The following is a 19,599-nucleotide window of genomic DNA, read 5'->3' on the forward strand; positions in this document are numbered from 1 at the left end:
GGATACGTTAACTGGCGACCGTGGAACAGGACGTAAAAGTTCACGAGTGAATACGAGTGTAGCAGATCAAAAAGCAAGTCATACTAGAGAATATGTCGCTGAAACAGCTCAAAGAGAAATCTCCCGACGAACGGGAAGATCTAGTGGAAAAGTAGATCACGAAAATTTTTCATCGAACTCGACGAAGATTCGGAGACAGAAGAAGAGGTAAATATAATCGAAATATGTTCGAACCTAATGACCATGATGCAGTCACTAAATAACATTTCAGACGTAAATGACGAACTTTCAGGCAAAATTTCATACGAAATTTCTCAAGCGAACTCAGTTTTAACCGGACAAATATCGCAAGTGTATACGCACATTTACAAAGTTTAACGGGGTCTAGAATCGAACATTTCAACCGTAAATGACGAAATTTCACCGCAAATTACCTACATCACCCATCGATTAACGCAGCAGATATCGGACATCAGGTCAAAACTGGGACAGGTTGACCAGATCGATAGTAGAGTAAGCCATCTGGAAGGGGAAATCTTGAACCTCAAGGAGGAGGTGGAAATCCAGGTTTCTGGCATAAAGCAACAGGTTGAGTGGAGAATCTCTACCGTTGAGGGAAGTTTTGAAAGCCGTATCTCTGCTGTCGAGGGAAATTTCGGGAGACTTATTTCTGCTGTTGGAGGAAGGATAGAAAAACCGGTTTTCGACCATCAGGGGAGATGTGCAGAATATAAGGGAAAGCATTATTTACGCAGTAGAAAATAGATTAACTAAAACAGGACGTACCGCCATACCTCAAATCCCCTCAAACCTAACCGGCAGTACAGGACACCTAGACCCGAAGGTGATTATAGAGAGCCTTCCGGAATTCCACGGGCGACTGGAAGATAATCCGACTAGCTTCATCAAGGGATCGGTCAGCCTATTAGGAAGGACTAATTTACCAGAGGACATCTTCGTGCAACTCATCACACCACGATTAAAGGGGCAAGCCGCTACTTGGTAGAAAATTTGAAGGGTTTAAGTTTAAACTGGACGGACTTCAAGAGGGAATTCCTCGCTAGTTTTAATTCCGAAGGGGTGAAGAGCTCCGTGAAAATGAAGATACTGACTGAGACACAACCCACTGGCGTGAGAGCTAGCGCCTTCGTCTTACAGAAGTACCAACTCTTCAAGCGTCTGCACCCGGAAGGAAGCGAAAACGAGATCTTACCAGATATCACAGAGCTACTACACGATAAGATTCGACCCCTAGTGAAAGTATCACAACCCAGATCCTTTGATGATCTGCGCAGAATCAACGCCCAGCTGGAGGAGGAACACAAGAGCAAAGCTACAGAAGAGACCAGCGTAGTTAGGAAGTGCTACCAGTGTGGAAGAACGGGACAACTGAAGAACAAGTGCCCAGCCTTGACGTCGGAAAACTAGGTCCGGCCTATTCTGGATTGAGGGGGGGATGGAACCGGGAACAGGAATGCGGCTCAAGCCCTGACAGATAAGCATCCCTGGTCAAGTAGGACAGGGATTGGTCAGATAGTGAGTAGAATAGGCCAACCCCGCCCAGCTATCATTTTAAGGATTGGCAACGAGAATTTTTCAGCCATACTCGACAGCCAAGCAAGCCATTCATTTGTCAAAGATATTGTTGCCAGATTACTACCGCCTATGAAGTCTCACCACCTCGGAAGGGTATTGGGAGCAGCGGACGGGGTAACCTAATCCATCTAAGTACAGATCAACTTAGCCGTTAAATGCAAGAACATGCCTATTGTAATTGGTGTTGCAGTGATTCAGAACCTGATATCATATTAGGTCATGACTTTCTGGTCGAATACAAGGTAATCCTAAACTATGCAGCTCATGAAGTCTTTTTTGGGAAAGGACAGACATCTGAGGGTCGCCTGGCACGATGGAAATCTCCGTACTCGCAAGGATACGGAAGTCGACGTAAACCTCGGAGATATCCAATTAGCACATCTTCGACCGAGTGAAGAAGAGGAGCTGAGACATACCTTAAAGGATTTTCCGGAAGTCATCACCAATAAAATAGGACGAACTACCACGGTAACGCACACCATTGAATGCAGCGCTTTCTCACCCATCCAGCAACGGCTATATCCAATCAACCCGGATAAGCGCAACTTCGTCATCCAGAAGATTCAAGAGATGGAAGGGCAAGATCTCATCGAACCCTCTACATCCTGTTTGGCTTCACCTATCGTCCTATCGAAGAGGGAGAATGGGAAGCATCGACTGTGTGTGGACTTCCGCCGGTTGAACGAGAAGACCGTTAGTGATGCCTACCCCATGCGTGACCTGAAAGACACTCTGAAACAAGTAAGTGGGTCTAGGATTTTCAGCACGCTGGACCTCATCTCCGGATACTGCCAGTGGAGTTCGAGGAAAGTTCTAGACCACTGACCGCCTTTATGAGACCGAGAGGATTGTACCAGTTTGTAATAACGCCCTTTGGATTGAAGAATGCTCTTGCCACCTTCATGTGACTGATGGATAAGGTATTATCAGGATATGTTGGAGATTTTCGCCAAGTGTATCTCGACGAAATTTTAATTCACAGGAAGAATTTTCAAGAACACCTTTTACGTCTGAGGAAAGTGCTGGAACGACTGAAGATTCATGGACTGACTTGCCAATTGGAGAAGTGCCACTTCTCCCAGTTCCGCGTAGAATATCTTGGCCGTGTCCTAACCTCTGAAGGCTTAGAAAGGCAACCGGAGAAAAATCGAGCTATCGAAGAAGCTGAACGCCCGCGGACCAAGCGACAAGTACGTCAGTTCCTTGACCTATGTGGATGGTATAGCAGCTTCGTGCCACACTTTGAAGAGAAGGAAATGCCACTCACTGATCTACTCCATAACAACCACCCGTTCCGATGGACCAGCAAGGAAGAGGCAGCATTCAAAGGCATTAAGGCTGCGATATTTAACGCTCCCGGTCTAGCCCATCCCGACCCTCAACGGAAGATTTGCCTGCAGACGGACGCCAGCGACTCCGGCTTAGAAGCAGTGCTATTCTAGGAGAGGAGTGACGTCGGAAGGGACATCATCGTGTATGCCAGCAGGAAGTTATCTCCCACCGAACAACGCTACTGCACTGTCGAGAAGGAAGCCTTAGCCGTGGTGTGGGTCATGGACAAATTCAGAGGCTACTTGGAGGGAAGGATGTTCCGGCTTTACACCCATAACTCCGCTCTCAAATGGTTAAACTCGGTCTCTATCTCAAAATCTAAATTGATGCGATGGGCTCTGTTAATCGCAGAATTTGATTTCGATGTGTCCCACGTCCCAGGACCGACGAACATAGGAGCAGACAGCTTATCTAGGCACCCGGCGATGGAACCTGAAACTAGGAGCACCATTGTCGAGAGGGAGTTCCCACAAAAACACCAGAGTGAGCCTAAGGAAACTGTCCTTATGACCATCAAGAAGGAACTTAATCTGAGAGTAATCAAACAGTGGGAAGAACTAGACAGACCCTGTAGGACCATGAGGCAGTGGATTAGGAGACAGAACACCGATAGCCGACTTGTCCCGAGGGAATTCAAGATGTGCTACAAGAACTTCCGGGTTGACGGAGGACTCTTGATGTACAGGTCGCATCTCTCCGACAAGCCTGCAGTAGTGGTGATCCCCAGACAGCACACGACGGACATCCTCGAGAAGTTCCACTACAGCACTGAAGCCGGACATCCAGGAGGCGAAGAGACATATCAACATATCCGACGAAGATTCTTCTGGGTCAGCATGCGGAAAGACATCCTGGACTACGTGAAGGGGTGCTACATCTCTGCCTGCACTAAGGCGAGCAACAAGAAGGCAGATTCCAGCCAACGAGAAAGTCGGCCACAACGTTCGTGGGAGGTCATAGCCCTAGCGCTAGCTAGTCTCTCTGTTGTTTGAACTCATAGTGCCCACACACCCGCAAGACCTCTGCATCTTAAGTTTCTTTCTGTTTCAACGTTGGTTTTTCAGCCCGTCATGTTTGCCTTCAATACCATTAATTCTAGCTCTTTTCTTACAGACAAATGGTAAAAATGCATTTTAACCTGGCAGACTGTACCATTTAACAGATTTACTTTCCATTAAGATATTGTGATGATAGCAGACGGCCTCAACACGAAACTGTGCGACTACAAAAGACCATGATAATGCCACATTTAAATACAATGGATCAACAGTCAACTAGTCAAGGGAACTGTCTTTCAAAACAAGCAAGGAAAGTAACTGGAAATGTGTAATAGTAGTATTGTTGTTTATGAAAATTTCATTTTCATGCTTTCGGCTCCATGGCTAAATTATTAGCGTGCTTGCCTTTTGGTCATAGCGGTCCCGGGTTCGATTCCCGGCAAGGTCAGGAATTTTAACCGTAATTGGTTAATTTCGCTGGCCTGTCTCTTCAAACCAACAATTTGTGTCCAGCTTGTCATCATTACAACAATAATTGTTAATAGAAGTCTTTTACGGTACTGTAGTTATTATTTACAGCTATATTTAATTCACCGTAAATGCTCTATGGAGTACATTATCTGGCTGGACAAATACTTAAAGATCACAACACTCGCACTAACCAACTACTGTAATTTAACGTGCCGTAGCCTAACATAATATCCTAATGTAATCCCTAAAATAGCCTAACCTAGGTTAACTCAACTTAATAGTGACTGAATTTCTATTTCTTCTTCTTTTTCTTCTTCTATGCATGAACGTTAGGACTCAGTTGAGAGCCCCGTGGTCGCCAACCCACGCTCCCTAGTTAGGAGCTCCTGACGCCCCTTTCAGTCACCTCTTATGACGGGCAGGGGATACCGTGGATGTTATTCTATTGCCCCCGCCCACAGGGGCAAATCAATCTGGGTTGTGACTACGAGGGCCTTAGCTGAGTCTTGACATTGCTTTCACTTGTGTTTGGCTCTCACCTATTCTATCCTATCCGACTTCCACTGGTCAACACTTGTTCTTTTCCGACCGCGACGGCATTAGCGCATTCGAGGCTAGGAAGTTTTTCATTTCCATGCAGTTTGTGGCCTTCATCTTACTTTTGCCGATACCTTCATTTTTCGAAGTGTTGGACCCCTTCCATTTGTTTTCTTCTGATTAGTGTTTATAGACGATGGTTGCGCAGTTGTACTTCCTCTTAAAACAATAATCACCACCACCACTTGGTACTATATAAGCTGCATGGGTTATCAATAAACTAGTTAAGAGTAGCTAAGAACATCACCCTTGTTGCACATGTGCAGAGTATTTTTGCCTTAGAACCCAAAGAAATACCACATGAATGGATAACAACAGTTACCGTACATCATTTAATGCACTCAACTTAAGAGGCATTCAGTGTTCGTCAACACACTGGGGTAACCCCTTAGAAACGCAGTATCGGTAATTACTTTCTTAATAAAGAAAACGCTGAAGGTAATTTATTACAACTGTCTCTTAGTACTTTAAGTATAGTACTTCAAGTTCAGTACCCTATTTCATGTACCGTTAATAATAATAATATGACACATGTACTGTACAGATTTCTATGTTTCTGTCAATAAGATTACGTATTTGACAGATTATATTAATAGGAAACACAGTAAGACCAAGTTGTAAGGAAGTAAAAGAGTAGGACATGAGCTTTCCCGTTGATTCTTGTTTCTAAAAAAAAAAAAAAAAAAAAAAAAAAATCAGGCTCTGCTAATTATCTTCCTATTCAAATAGCTGTGAATGTATTAATATCATTTAAGTGTTATACAGTTATATATACATGAACATTTCATGCCAAGTTAAATTCTTTACGAAAAATAGTTGATGTTCTCTTTTTATTTCAATGTACGGCACCGAAATCCTCTGAATTGCCTTTGGTTACGCTCGCTTAAAGACCCAATATGGCGGCTCCATAAGAAGCATTCGTGACTTGACCTCCCTAGACAGACCTTGGTCTCCCATGTTAACAAGGCTAAATCTGTAAGTGTCGCGTATTGTCTCTACTGTATTTGCTAACGAGACTGTCTGTGCATGGCTTCCATCTTCACCTCTGCAAAAAACAAGGTGTACCACAATCCGATGAAGACTTGCATATGCCATCTGTGTGAAAAAACGTGTGATCGTTACCTCATCGAAGTGTGTACCAAGCGAACAAAAACCATAAATGAATACGCAAAACTAAGTATTAATAGAAATAATAAATTATTTATTTTGTTGTACTCTGCACATTTGTGCACACTTCCAATAATAATTAAAAGAGCCCCTCCCCATCAACAAGAACAACTCTCTTGCATCGCGTAGGCCATGGATGGCTGTGCCGTTCCGTTGCACTTCACTCGCGTATCTATCGACTTATATCGATAGTTTCAGCAAGTGAATCGAAGTTAAGGTTGAACTACAGTGAGAGTAACATCCGTTTCCTGCCTTTTCTGTTTCGGCGTGGCGCAGGTGTTGCAGGGCGGTTGTGAATGTGGTGAAGTTATCCGTTTCTATCGGCTTAGCACGCTACCTTAAAAGTATTTAAGTATGTCGGAAACATTACAGCTTAGAGGAACATTGCGTGGACACAATGGGTGGGTTACTCAAATCGCAACCAATCCGAAATATCCAGAGATGATTTTGTCTTGTTCACGAGGTAAGTTTCCAGCCATATTCATCGTGTGGGTGTTGTAACATTATTCTAGTTGGTCTCTTCATTTATTTTCTTCCAATTTCAGACAAGACATTAATTGTTTGGAAACTAACGAGGGAAGAAACCAATTATGGTATTCCTCAGAAGCGTCTGTATGGTCATTCCCACTTCGTTAGTGACGTGGTTCTATCTTCCGATGGAAATTACGCCCTGTCTGGTTCCTGGGACAAAACTCTTCGCCTTTGGGATCTTGCTGCTGGCCGAACAACCCGGAGGTTTGAAGATCATACCAAGGTGTGGCGGAGAATTTAATATGGAAGCTTTTTTTTATAATCTTTTTTTTTATAAATTGGGAAGAGGTGGATGTCTGGTTAATTCGTAAGTATAGACTTCGAGCAAGTGAGTTGAATATTGGATTATAAAGCTGAGTAGTCCTCATACACCAGGTTTAATTCACTTCATCAGCTATTTACGTTCCTTTTTTGGCACCTTTTAGAGCCACATTCCATGCTGTTGAGCCTTCCGTTTTGACTAGGATGGCTTTGTAACTGCAGTTTATGGAAGATTAAGGTGGATATCATGGTGTGAAGTATTTTAATGTAGAGAGTTCCTAGTTCATTTGCCATATTTTGTACAAGTCTTACTGGATTTTTGAGAGTGAGCCTAATTCTGTTATGGTTGTAAAGAAAATTAATCTTCACTAATCCTGGTGTACTGGTTAGCATGTCATGTTGGAGTTGGATATTAATAGACGTTTCTTAGCGTATGCTTGCGGTTACATTTTTCTTTCACAATGTTGTTCGTCTATGAGGCTGCCAACTTACCCTATCACCTTGGCTATTTGTAACTTGGTGGCATTGAAGGAATGCTCTGGTACTGCTCGTTCAGTTTGGTTCTCGATTATCTCTCAACACTTAACCAAAAGTTTTCCATGAAATGTGGATGTGGCAACTGTTGGCGTTGGATCCTCAAGGCTACACACACCCACATTCTTCTGCTGCCAGCGTGTGATGCAGTGCTATGTCAAGGTTACAAACTTCTGTCGTACTGCACTCTCTATTTAAGACCTTGCTTGCCTGTATCGATGCATTTACACCCTAGTGCTGAATCGGTCGACCTCGGCAATCTTCGATATCGATCGATCATATTCTCAATTCAATTCAGATTTCATTTTCACTCAGTTGGCAGCACTACCGGAACCGGTACAGCTCCCTCCTGACTCCTCACCCCCGTACACAAATGCTTCCAGATAAAGTGTGCCGATAATACAGGGAATATGTCTTCTTTGCAAGCCATTGGTCGTATGGGAGGAAGTGTGGGGTATGTGACCATTGCACTCCTAAATCGTCGCTAGGGATGGGTCCAAGGTATTAATCCAGCCTGGGGGCCACTACATTTGTAATGTTATAAGTGAGTGGAAATTAATGCAATCTTACTTGGAGAGCGTCTGAGAAGAGATGTGTTCTTTGCGATGTCCAGGAACCCACTATCCCACCCCAAGAAGTACATTTACTTTTATAACCTAATTAAGATTATTACACGCCGTATTCATTTCTATTTATTTATTTATTTATTTATTTATTTATTATTTATTATGGCTTCTTTCATGTGGCGAAGTTAGGGCACACGGCCCTCTCTTACACTTAACCACAATAGAATAAATAATATTAAGGTTGCCTATTACTAATTATACTAATTACACTCCTTATACTATTTCCTAAATTAAACTTAAGTTACGCATCCACACAATATGCAGCTTATTAGCTTATTAGCTCGTTACTTCAGTCCTCTTTTCTATCTCACACAGACACTTGCACATTCTTGCATTCCTATTGGCCAGTGTAAAGTGGCACGTGATCTCCTTTCTGTGAAGGAACTTAATCATAATGCTTTACCAACCACAGCACAATAAAAGCGCAACTGGCCGCGCTCACGAAACTAGAAGCCTAGGGCCGCTTCGCGGCTTCTAACCGCCCAGACCAATGGTCTTGTCCACGGCAAGAATCCTAACTATCCAGACCAATGGTCTTGTCCTTGGCAAGAATCCTAACCGTCCAGACCAATCTTCTTTCCTTACGAAACTAGGGGCCTAATGCCGCTTCGCGGCTTCTAACCGTCCAGACCAACGGTCTTGTCCACGACAAGAATCCTAACTGTCCAGACCAATGGTCCACCAATCTAATAATCACCACCACCAGCTAGCGAAGCAAGCATAGTTCCTAAGTACAGAGGTTGGCAGCACGAGCTCTGCTAGAGAACATCCTTTCCGAGTAGGCCGCGAGCGAGGAAACAATCGCTACGCGTGAGTGGCCCTCTGGCTGGACTAATGATTGGGTCCAATTAGTTCATTTATATGAACTAGTTCATTTAATACTGTTTCAGATTGAGTCGTTCAAAAGATCAAGGTATGTTGCGAACTGGTCATGGAAAGGGCTCTCATGTTACCTCAGTTTCAGCCATCATAACAGCTGCCTTTGCAGTGCCTAGGTCGAGTTGTAGTTGGGTATGTGAACGAATCGTATCCATGAAATTTCATTATAATTTTTGTCCTAAATGGTAGATGATAGCTTTTATGCAAATTAAGAGTACAATTAGCAGTAAATTAATACTGATAATATAGAAATGTATACATACTTCGGAAATATGAAATGGTGTATGGCTTTTAGTGCTGGGAGTGTCCGAGGATATTTGCTACATTACGAGTAACTGGGCAATTTGGCCGTGCAGTTAGGGGTGTGTAGCTGTGAGCTTGCATCTGGGGGATGGTGGGTTCGAACCCCACTGTCGGCAGCCCTAAAGTTGGGTTTTCCATGTGGTTTCCCATTTTCACACCAGGCAAATGCTGGGGCTGTACCTTAAAGCCACGGCTGGTTCCTTCCCACTCCTAGCCATTTTGTATCCCATTGTTGCCATAAGACCTATCTGTCGGTGCGACGTAAAGCAAATTCTAAAAAAAAGTAAGAGTATGAATTCTACTACGTCACAGCACTTCAGCATGTCTTTTGCTTATGTAAAACTTTTGTGTGTGAAGTCTTTGCTCACTTCTTCGAACTGCTTTGCTTGATATTACTTAGTGGGGCGAGTTGTTGACTTGTGCCCATAACTCGTTAATTAATATAATTACTGGTCCAGGGATCATGCTATTTTGTTTAACAAAAATGATTTCTGTTGCAATATACTTTTCACCTCCATTTTCCCGTTTGAACTGCCCGTGCTAGTCATGATGGGCAAAGATATTGAAAATTCACAGGCATTGAAATGCCAATCATCGGACCTAGCTCTGGACCTCGGGAAGGAAACAGATGGCACGATTGAGCTGAATGCCACAGAAGATATGTCTACTGCAAAATAGTTGCTGTAGTTACGTATGTATATTTCTCTAGTAATAATGGTATTTATCTGTTTACCTCTAATTTTACTGTTGATTTGCGTGAAAGCAATTTTCCTCCATTTTGGACAAAAATGAGATTTCATGGATACGATTCGTTCACATAACCATGGTAGTTTTATATGCTGTGGGAAAGCCAGTACACGCATGTACAGAAGTAATGTCCCAAATAAAGCACCTCCTCACTAACACACTGCTGCAGGTAGATGGACCTCTACAAGACTGTTGATTGAAATGGGGACTGGCGGATGTATAACACTCTGTGCCTTCAGCACTATCCGTTCGCTACTGCTTTTCAGTAGTGAAGTGGGGGTATGTACATTTTACAATAGATCGTGTTTGCTTTTGTCTTCGTCCCCATTTAACATGAATGACAACCTGCTTAGCGATATACTACTCTCTTATGTTGTTTTGGGCTCAAAGATTCGAGAAGTGTATGACTCAGCTTTTTGAGAGAGAAGCTGTTTACTGGCCTTTTTCCTGGGAAAACTGCTGGAGATAGTTTTTTTTAAGTTTTTAAAAGGTCTGTTCCAACGATCAGTTTGCGTACGGTTCTGTACTGATTCATGGACTGATGTAAGCGCATGCGGCAGTCTGTTGGAACGGTTTGTGAACGGTCAGCAAAACTACAATGCTCATGCGTTCACGATTACGCGGGAGATTCGTGGTCTGCACATTTGAGGATAAACAGTTCTGCTCTGCTTGTTAATGCTCCTTGAACATTTATCATAGCGAGGCACTGTTATGAGAGAGAGAGAGAATTATGGTTATTTCACTGCATGTATCATATTTAAACATAATTGCACACTAGTAAAAAATAACTTGCCTAAATGATCATTTTTCACTTTTGGGATATTGTAATGTATCTCCAGATTATCTTCACTGGAGTCAGTTCATAAAATCATCAGAATTGCCTTCAATATAGTCTTGTATCATTCGTCGGTTACTTTGTTAGCGTGCGTGTAGTCAAATATGACTTTAATTGTACAACGCTGTACTTCTGTTTAATTTGTAATGGTATGTGTAACGTGTCTTCTGCTCCTGCCAGATGATCATGATGACTGATCAGCTGTTTACAGCTTTGCAGCACAGTTCTTATTCTGGACCACGAACTGGTTTCCCAGTCAGCAAACTGGTTCGGAGTCCGTGTTACAGTTTAAAGTTTGTTGCAATGCTCTTTCCTTACCGCGCATGCGTCAGACCGATTTATTATAGAGGTACTGCGGAATCTGAAGTGTACTGTGTGTTGATAGGGACTATTTTTAGGAATTTGTCGGGCATGTTAAGTAGTAACTGGGAATTCTGATATTACCTTTCCCTTATTTTGGAGTTCCCCAATGCAAACTAGCCCACTATTAATTGTGGTATTTACCAGTGTTACCAAGTCTACTGATTTTGCAGTAATCTCCTTTTTCAACTATACTGATCTACTAATGAAAATCAATAAAGGAGTTGTGGTCTAAATTTATAATTCTTACTGTGAGGGATAATGTACGAGAGATGGCCGAGAAACACGAAGCTCTAAGGCCTGGTTGTATAAAGACATCTGACTGGAGATCAATTTAGAACCTAGTTCTGAAAATGAACTGAGATTACGACTTTGCGTTGTATAAAACTGAACTTAGTTTACACACGTGTAGTTCAAATGTAATCAGAGTTCATATTAGTGGACGTTACAACACTGCAAAACAAATGAAATATGAAATAGCTTTGCCCGTTGGATAATACTTGCACGATGAAGTGAGCTGGCCGTGACTGTCGGCAAATGAACATCGTTTGCAGCTTTTACTGGAATTTCTCCATGCGCTTTTCTTGAAGTGGACACGGGTGTAAGAAAAACAGATCTCCGACTTCGCTCAGTCAACCCTTTGGTTTTTTCTGATCCTGACGGAATTAGATTTGTGAAGCCTAGTGAGTCTTTCATTTTCACGCCTTAGTGGCCGGCCTCTTTTATTCATTCTTTGAAGAATTGATTAATGTTAAGAAGGGGCTATTGCCCAGTTGCAACTAGGCTCATTCGGTGTTGTGTGGTTTAATATCACGTCAGGATAAAGTCACATATAGAGTGTTCCAACCTTAAATTGCAGTACAGCGTAGATGGAGCGTGCCGTTGCGAAATCGACTCGTGAAGATCACGCTCGAGTGCGACTCAAACAGGGCGTCACAGTTCCACATTTTTCTTTAGTAATTTTAAGTTCATTCATTCATAAATTAATATTTGTAGGATGGTAAAATAAATACGTCATACCTTAATCACTGGCGTTGCTCTCAGACATTGGACGTACACCTATAATTTCTGCAAGGCGTGATGTTCCTGCTTTGGATGAAACAGGTTCGGGAGATGAACTTGAGGATGATCCAGACGATGAAGAAAGTCGTATTAAAAACTTTTCATCGTAGACATCGTCCTGTAATTCGTCTGCTTTCCATAAATCTTTCATTTTTCTTTACTTCGGTCACGTAATTTGCCCAATTGTCTTATGTTTCTATGGCATAAAAATGTTAGTTCAGCATTTGGAACAAAACCATGTTCATTACCCGCGTGGACTAAGGCAAATTACGGTCCTCGGCTTTTCAGTGGCCTAAGTCCCGAACTCGCCCCTTCAACGGCGGCCTGCCGTGCACTTTTCACTGTCGTATCCTTCCATTCTTTGCCCAATATTTACCCACGATTCATCCGTGTAAATTATAGCTTTATTTTGTGCCCTCAAACGTTTTATCTCCCTGAGATATCTGTGCCTCCAATTAATAATTTCATCGGTTTCAGTGAAAGCTGCTTTATTACCCCGTCTTAAATTACGGAAGCCTATATCGTGTAAGAAGCGATACAACGTAGTTTTGGAAAATCGTGGCAAAGAATCTTCTCCATTTACCAGACTCAAAATCACGTTCAATGTCAGTGGTATGTTAGCAAATAAGAGAGTGAACCAGCCAACGAACTCCATTTCTAACAATTTCATCATATTTAATTTTTCTGCCATCCTTTTTTTTTTTTTTTGCCAGAGTTCGCAAAGGACCATGTGTGTGTTCCTTCCTTATAGCATAGATTGTTCTTTCGGAACAACCTGTAGCTTTAGCTGTTTCACTGATTGCGCTGCTCATATTCATAGTCTTTAAAAAATAATCCTGGACACTCATTAAAATATTGCGTTCTTTTCCCCTGAGTTTACCTACGAAACGTTTCTTTTTAATTTGACTATCCATTATACATCCTTCTGCACTTTTTCTTCAAACTAAGAACCCCCCGCATGAGCACGAACTGACAACTACACAGACTACACTAACACAATCCACTTGTCCTCAAGAACTATACATTTATCACTGATCTTGTCCGGCTCCATGGCTAAATGGTTAGCGTGCTGGCCTTTGGTCCAGAGGGCCCCGGGTTTGATTCCCGGCCGGGTCGGGGATTTTAATCTTCATTGGTTAATTCCAATGACTCGGGGGCTGGGGGTGTGTGTGCCGTTTTCAGCATTAGAATTCATGACAGGTAGGGCCCCATTCTTATAGACGCGCAGGTCGCCTATGCAGCGTCAACTGGAAAGACCTGCAGTCGGCGTCTTCGGAGTCCACACACCATTAAATATTATATATATATATATCACTGATCTTTATTTAATCAATCTTATAATACTGATTAAATGAACACCACTGCACACGGCTGTCGGTATTTAAAAGCTCAGCCAGCCGAGTCACTCGTTAAACGTAAACAAAAAAGACGTTCTCCCTGTCATAAATTAAGAGATAACGAGATAGGGACTTGAGGTATGAATTAAAAATAACTTCCCTATTCGAAGAGCATTTGCTTTGCTTCAACCACGCCATGATCCTTCTGCACATATTCTTCGAAATTAGATCCCCACGCACGAGCGCGAACTCACGAACCACACAAACGAAATACACTTTCCCTCAAGAATTGTACATATGTCACTGATATGTATTTAATCACTATACGTACTACTGACGAAATGAGCACTGCACTGCATGCGACTGTCTGGAAATGTTAAAAGCGCATGTTTGGGAGATCACTACCGGTACTTCAGCCAGCCAGCCGAGTCACGCGCGAAACCAAAATTCAAAGAGATATTCTTCCAGTCACAAATTAATAACTAAGCAAGATAAGAACTTCGGGATTGTTTTAAAAACTTCCATATCTGAAGACCATTTGCCTTGCTTTATTATTATTAATGGGAAAAGCACCCGAAAGGGCATCCCCCATGCAAATTCAATAGGAAAGACTGGCCAGCGACTGACTTTCTCGTGCCTACACATAAAATTCCCTGAACATACCTGCATCGAGCTGAAATGTTTCTTTACCAGCAGTGAAAAAAAAAATAGGAAAATAATGAATATAAAATAGGCGTTATGGCATGACAAGTTCTATGCAATGAAGATTTTGCATTTGGAGAAACTTTCCATTATATTACCATTTTCACATTAATTTTTTATTTTTGTTAACGGCATCAAATGCACCTTGAAATTCTGTACATAACACGATATTCACCCATTTTAACCGATAACTTTCTGATTCACGGATATTTGGCAAACCTGCTGCATTAGAGTAGGACAGCGCTACCCGCAAAACATGGGAGAAGGAAAGAGACGGAATTATCCCATTACTGCTGTACTGCAATTTAAGGTTGGAACGCTCTTAGAGCCCGTTGCATTTACGTTTTTCATTTATGATATTAAAGGTGCTAAATCATACATTTGGTCATGAGCACAGCAGAGCAAATAAGTAGCCGTCAGGAAAAGGTGAAGCAACTCTGCATGTCAGTAGCTAGCTCATGTTTCATACGTAGCGCGAATTGAACAGGGCAGTCCCCAGCTTGCAAATGAAGCCTGTTTGAATACATTCCAGTTTCTCGAAGTACTTGGATCGGTTTTCGGAACTATCACAATACTGAACTTGTATTGTTCATAGATTTAAGGCTGGGTGTAGAAAAACAGTGTTGTTCCATTTTAAAAACAAAGTTAATATTATCTCAGAGGATATTGACGCCATTCTATCTTGAATGGGAACGGTCCCTCTATATCCCAGTCATGAGACTTCTTACAAAACATGAACAAGATAATGTAATATCGTAAGCATTTCATAGAGGTTATGTTGTAGAATTGTTTCACTGCATTATAAGAAGCGTAATATAGCTTATATACGGACAACTGTAGCTAACAATGTATTAGGTTAGACTTTTGTGTATTTTCTTATGATTTATCGTAACACAGGTAATACGTTCACAATCAGCTGTTCTTGTATTAGGAATAGGAAACAACTCCTTGAGATTAAACCATTTGATCAGAGAAATTTCTCTAGTTAATACTATTTCAGTGCAAATTGATCTCAGATTAATGTTTATACACCATAAAAATCAGAGTTTAGTGTGAACTGAGATCAGTTTTGTCTGATCTAAGATCAAACGGTTTATACAGCCGGCCCAAGCTTTTTAAGAACATCAAAGATCATAATTTATTTGCGCTGGCCATATTACTCGTCTGTAGATTTAAGAGTTACAGCTTCTCTCATTGTAGAAGTCTTGAAAGGGAAAGCAGTTGCCGTGAGAGATTGCTTCGTTCAAGCGCAGAGGATTAGCACCCGCAGCAAAACTCGAGAAAGGATAAGTTATTTGGTCTAACTTTACTTACGTCACTCGTAAGTAATCCAAACCCAAAAGTTGCTGGAGTTGTGGAAATGGCTGAATTCTTGCAGGAATCTTCCTGCACAGAAAAGGTAATCCACTCTAGTCACAGGGGAAAACAGGTTTATCCCTCCCTCTATGAGTTGGCAAAAGCTTGTCTTTCAACCGCGGTGACATCCATTCCTTGTGAAAGGATATTTTCAAAGGCAGGGCTGTGACCCAAAACAGAAATTCTCTGGAAAAAGGGTTGAGCAGCTGATATGTTTGAACAGTAACATGTATGACCCAAACTCTAATAGTCACTCAGGCAGTAGATTCAGAAAGGTACTCCTGGAATTACCAGAGGTCTTATATGCTCAAGCGACATCGTGGATTGATGTGGTTTTAATGTCCACAGTTAAACTGATTTGCATAAATACTGGAACCTGAATATGTACATGCTTTGGTCTCGAAGTTTTGCTCAACTCTAGTCCAGCAAGTGTCCAGTATTGGTATAAATGATTTTTTCTATTTTAATTTACTGAAAGGAACTTCTATAAGCAATTAACATGCATGCATAAATTGAAGCGAAACCTGGGACTTTGGCAGTACTTTCACTGCCCCGCAAGGATTATAACATAATGTTAGTTTCAATGCTGCTATTCTTACCTAGAAATGATTCTGGAGAAGATATGTTCATTACGCCCGCCAGGGTCCAACCCACCTGCCCCTGGAATTATATTTACTTTATAAATTGAAGTAATGGTCCAGGCGCCATTATCTGTTCCTTCCGCCAAGGATCACTGGTATTGGCAGACGTTCCCAACCCCTGCAAAAGACAAGCGGCCTGTGAACTTTGAAGGCTCATGGCATCGGACGGTAACCTTGCACTTTCTCAGTTCCTCCTTTAATCTTGGAGCTTATGGCAAGAAAAAAGGTCATTTATTAGCTTTTAACGTATTTTTGCACATCCAGGCCAATCTGGCATCAGAATAGTGGTCCCACCTTGCTGTACGGCAAGAAAAAAAATAGCCATATCAAAAACAGTTGGCAGCAGTGCTATTCTACTTACTTCAGCACTACTAGTGGAAACCTAAGTATTAAACAAAGGACAGTCACTTAACATGTGCCACATAGTGGTGTCTCGTGTTACTAACATTGTAGGGCGGAGTCTGTAGTTATGCCCTTTCGCTAAACCAGCTCGATAGCTGCAATCGGTTAAGTGCGCCCAGTATCCAGTATTCGAGAGATAGTAGGTTCGAACCCCACTGTCGGCAGCCCTGGAGATGGTTCTCTGTGGTTTCCCATTTTCACACCAGGCAAGTGCTGGGGCTGTATCTTAAGGCCACGGTCGCTTCCGTCCCACTCCTAGCCTTTCCTGTCCCATAATCGCCATAAGACCTATCTGTGTCGGTGCAACATAAAGCAACTAGCAACAAAAACAAAAAACTGCCTTAAAACTGACTCAAATTTTGCCTTGGTCCAGTGCTGTAATTCAGAGGTGGTTGAGAAACTATTTTGAGAGGCAGTGTTACAGATTTTAGCCGGTGAAGTGACAAGTTCTTAAACAAGCTAATTAGTGCTCCCTCCTGCCCATGACACTTAATTTTTCTGGTAACTGCCTACTGCAGTCAGTGTGACATGAAGTGGTTATCAGGAGTGCAGTGGTGAAGGTGGGTTGTGAATTTTGGAACATTCCGTGTTATGAGCTGTTCTGTAACCTATTTCTACAGTAAATTTGTCATGATTAGTAACTCTTAAGGTTATAATTTTTCCTTCCACAATCCAGAAATATCATAAGGAAGTGAAAATAATGCAAATCTTGGAATTCCTTTTAGAGGAAAGATGTGTTCATTGCGTTGTGTAGGCACCCACCAACCCACCCCCAGAAATACATTTTATAACCTAAGAAGAGCAGCACCCGCCATCGGCCTTGGCTAAAGTAAGTACTTACATTCTCGTTGGTCAACGTGAATGGAATGTGACGTCATTGCCATAAAAAATATAAATATATTGTTACCAACCCCGGCTGAATAAAAGGACAAAGAAAGAACCATTTAAAGGAAACATTGTGAAATACAAAACAGCAGTAATTCAATTTATTATGCAGCCAGTCTCTGTTATGGTGTGAATATATCGCTGATAGGGTCGGTTGGTGCATGCATTTCAGTGGGCTTGGCAGACTGATATGTAATAGCAACGGCTGGCTCGGTGAGGAAAGCAACGGGAAACTACCTCATTTCCCTAGTGCGCCTCTTCAGTACACCTAGGCTATTTATGACAGCTGTTGGCAGAACTGCAGAGGATCAAACCAGCCTTAGGGCTGAATACCCAACATACATACGTTAATGTAGAGCCTCCTAAACAGTCCAGACCAATGGTCCTGTCCAGGTTCTAACCGTCCGCACGTCTAGACCAATCGTGTTTCCACACGAAACTAGATGCCTAGGGCGGCTTCTAACCGTCCAGACCAATCGTCCTGTCCACGGCAGGAATCCTAAATGTCCAGACCAATCATGTTTCCTCACGAAACTAGGGGCCTAGGGCCGCTTCGCGGCTTCTAAATCCAGACCAGTGGTCTTGTCCAGATCCTATCCTAACCGTCCGCACAGCAAGAACCAATCCAGACTTATGGTCTAACCAATGTAACAATCACCACCATCAGCTATCGAAGTAACACTCATTCGTTCCTGAGTACAGAGGTTGGCAGCACCGAGTGCCTCTTGGCAACATCCTTCCCGAGCATGTAAACAAGACAGTCGTTCCGCGCGCAGCTAAATGTAGCGAGTGCTGGGCTGCGGAAGGTAAAATTATAATACTCTTAGTAGTTGCCTCAGTCATCTATGTTTTAAGGTTATTACATGACCCGTTGGAATTTGCACAACTTCTTGCCTGTGTAGATTTTTCAGTGGATCAGGGCCTAATCTGAGTCTTAACATTATTGGTTACAACTGCCAATGGAACCTTGATTATCTATTCCTGGAAATGGTTTCCTAGATCTCATTCTAGTGTCCTGTGTGCACCCTAATTAGTGTTTTAATACTTTCTTAGTTTTCAAAGAAACAATTTCCTGCATCAACAATCCTATCAAGAAGTATCTTATGAAAGGACGGCCCGTCATTGTGGTAAAGGAAGTACCGGAGAAGTGATCAGCAGTAAACTTGCTTGCAATATCATCTTTGCATCACATTTGCCTGGTATTGTCCAGGCAAACTATGGAATTGGTAAGGCAGAGTGGCTGCAAGACTACACAGAACTGACCATAATGCATAACGTGTACAACTGCCAGTGTGATTTCCCAATATTATTTTAAGTAGAAACACAATTTTAAAAAATTGGGCAAAAGTTCAGAACTGGTTACATTTTCCAGCGCACGGATCTAGGCGCGATTGCACTGTCATTTGTTTCTCGCTCGCGTCTCGCGAAAGGCTTGATCGTGTGGTGGACAAAGCTGCCAACTGTTCACATAAAGAACTAGTCCTAGTGCAGAGGCGCTACTTTTGAATTTACGAATGTCGTGACAAAGCCATTGGTCTGGATGAAGTTAAGGGGGTCTGGGGGCATAAGCCCCCAGGTTAGAAGCGTCTCTAGGCCTCTTAGTATCCCGCGTGACAAAGCCATTGGTCTGGATGTAGCAACGGGGGTATAAACCCCCAGGTTAAAAGCGGCCCTAGGCCTCTAGTATCCGCGTGACAAAGCCATTGGTCTGGATGAAGTGAAGGGGGTCTGGGTGTATAAACCCCCAGGTTAGAAGCGGCACTAGGCCTCTAGTATCCCGCGTGACAAAGCCATTGGTCTGGATTGGATAGACCCTTGGTCTGGATCAAGCAAAGGGGAGAAGCCGCGAAGGGGCGCTAGGCCTCTAGTATTGTTCTGGGTAGTTGTGTATTTCTTGTGTGCGGGTTGATAACAGAATTCATTTACATCATTGCTACTAGTGACGTCACATCCCATTGTGTCTCACCCAATCGAAAT

General features: G+C 42.5%; 1 protein-coding gene across 2 annotated transcripts in view; it reads left to right on the forward strand.

The window, feature by feature from the left end:
• Positions 1-6,404: 6,404 nt before the first annotated feature.
• Positions 6,405-19,599, forward strand: part of LOC136858779 (small ribosomal subunit protein RACK1) — a 35,550-nt gene continuing 22,355 nt past the window's right edge. Inside the window, exons 1-2 of one of the 2 annotated variants that reach the window (XM_067138572.2) lie at positions 6,405-6,624; positions 6,707-6,915. In XM_067138572.2, the coding sequence (XP_066994673.1) occupies positions 6,516-6,624; positions 6,707-6,915 (318 nt within the window). In that variant the 5' untranslated portion in view covers positions 6,405-6,515. Of the gene's footprint in view, positions 6,625-6,706; positions 7,000-19,599 lie in introns of both variants that reach the window. The other variant, XR_010858670.2, reaches the window with a different exon arrangement.

Source organism: Anabrus simplex, chromosome 1, assembly GCF_040414725.1.
Source record: "Anabrus simplex isolate iqAnaSimp1 chromosome 1, ASM4041472v1, whole genome shotgun sequence".
Classification (NCBI taxonomy): Eukaryota; Metazoa; Arthropoda; class Insecta; order Orthoptera; family Tettigoniidae; genus Anabrus; species Anabrus simplex.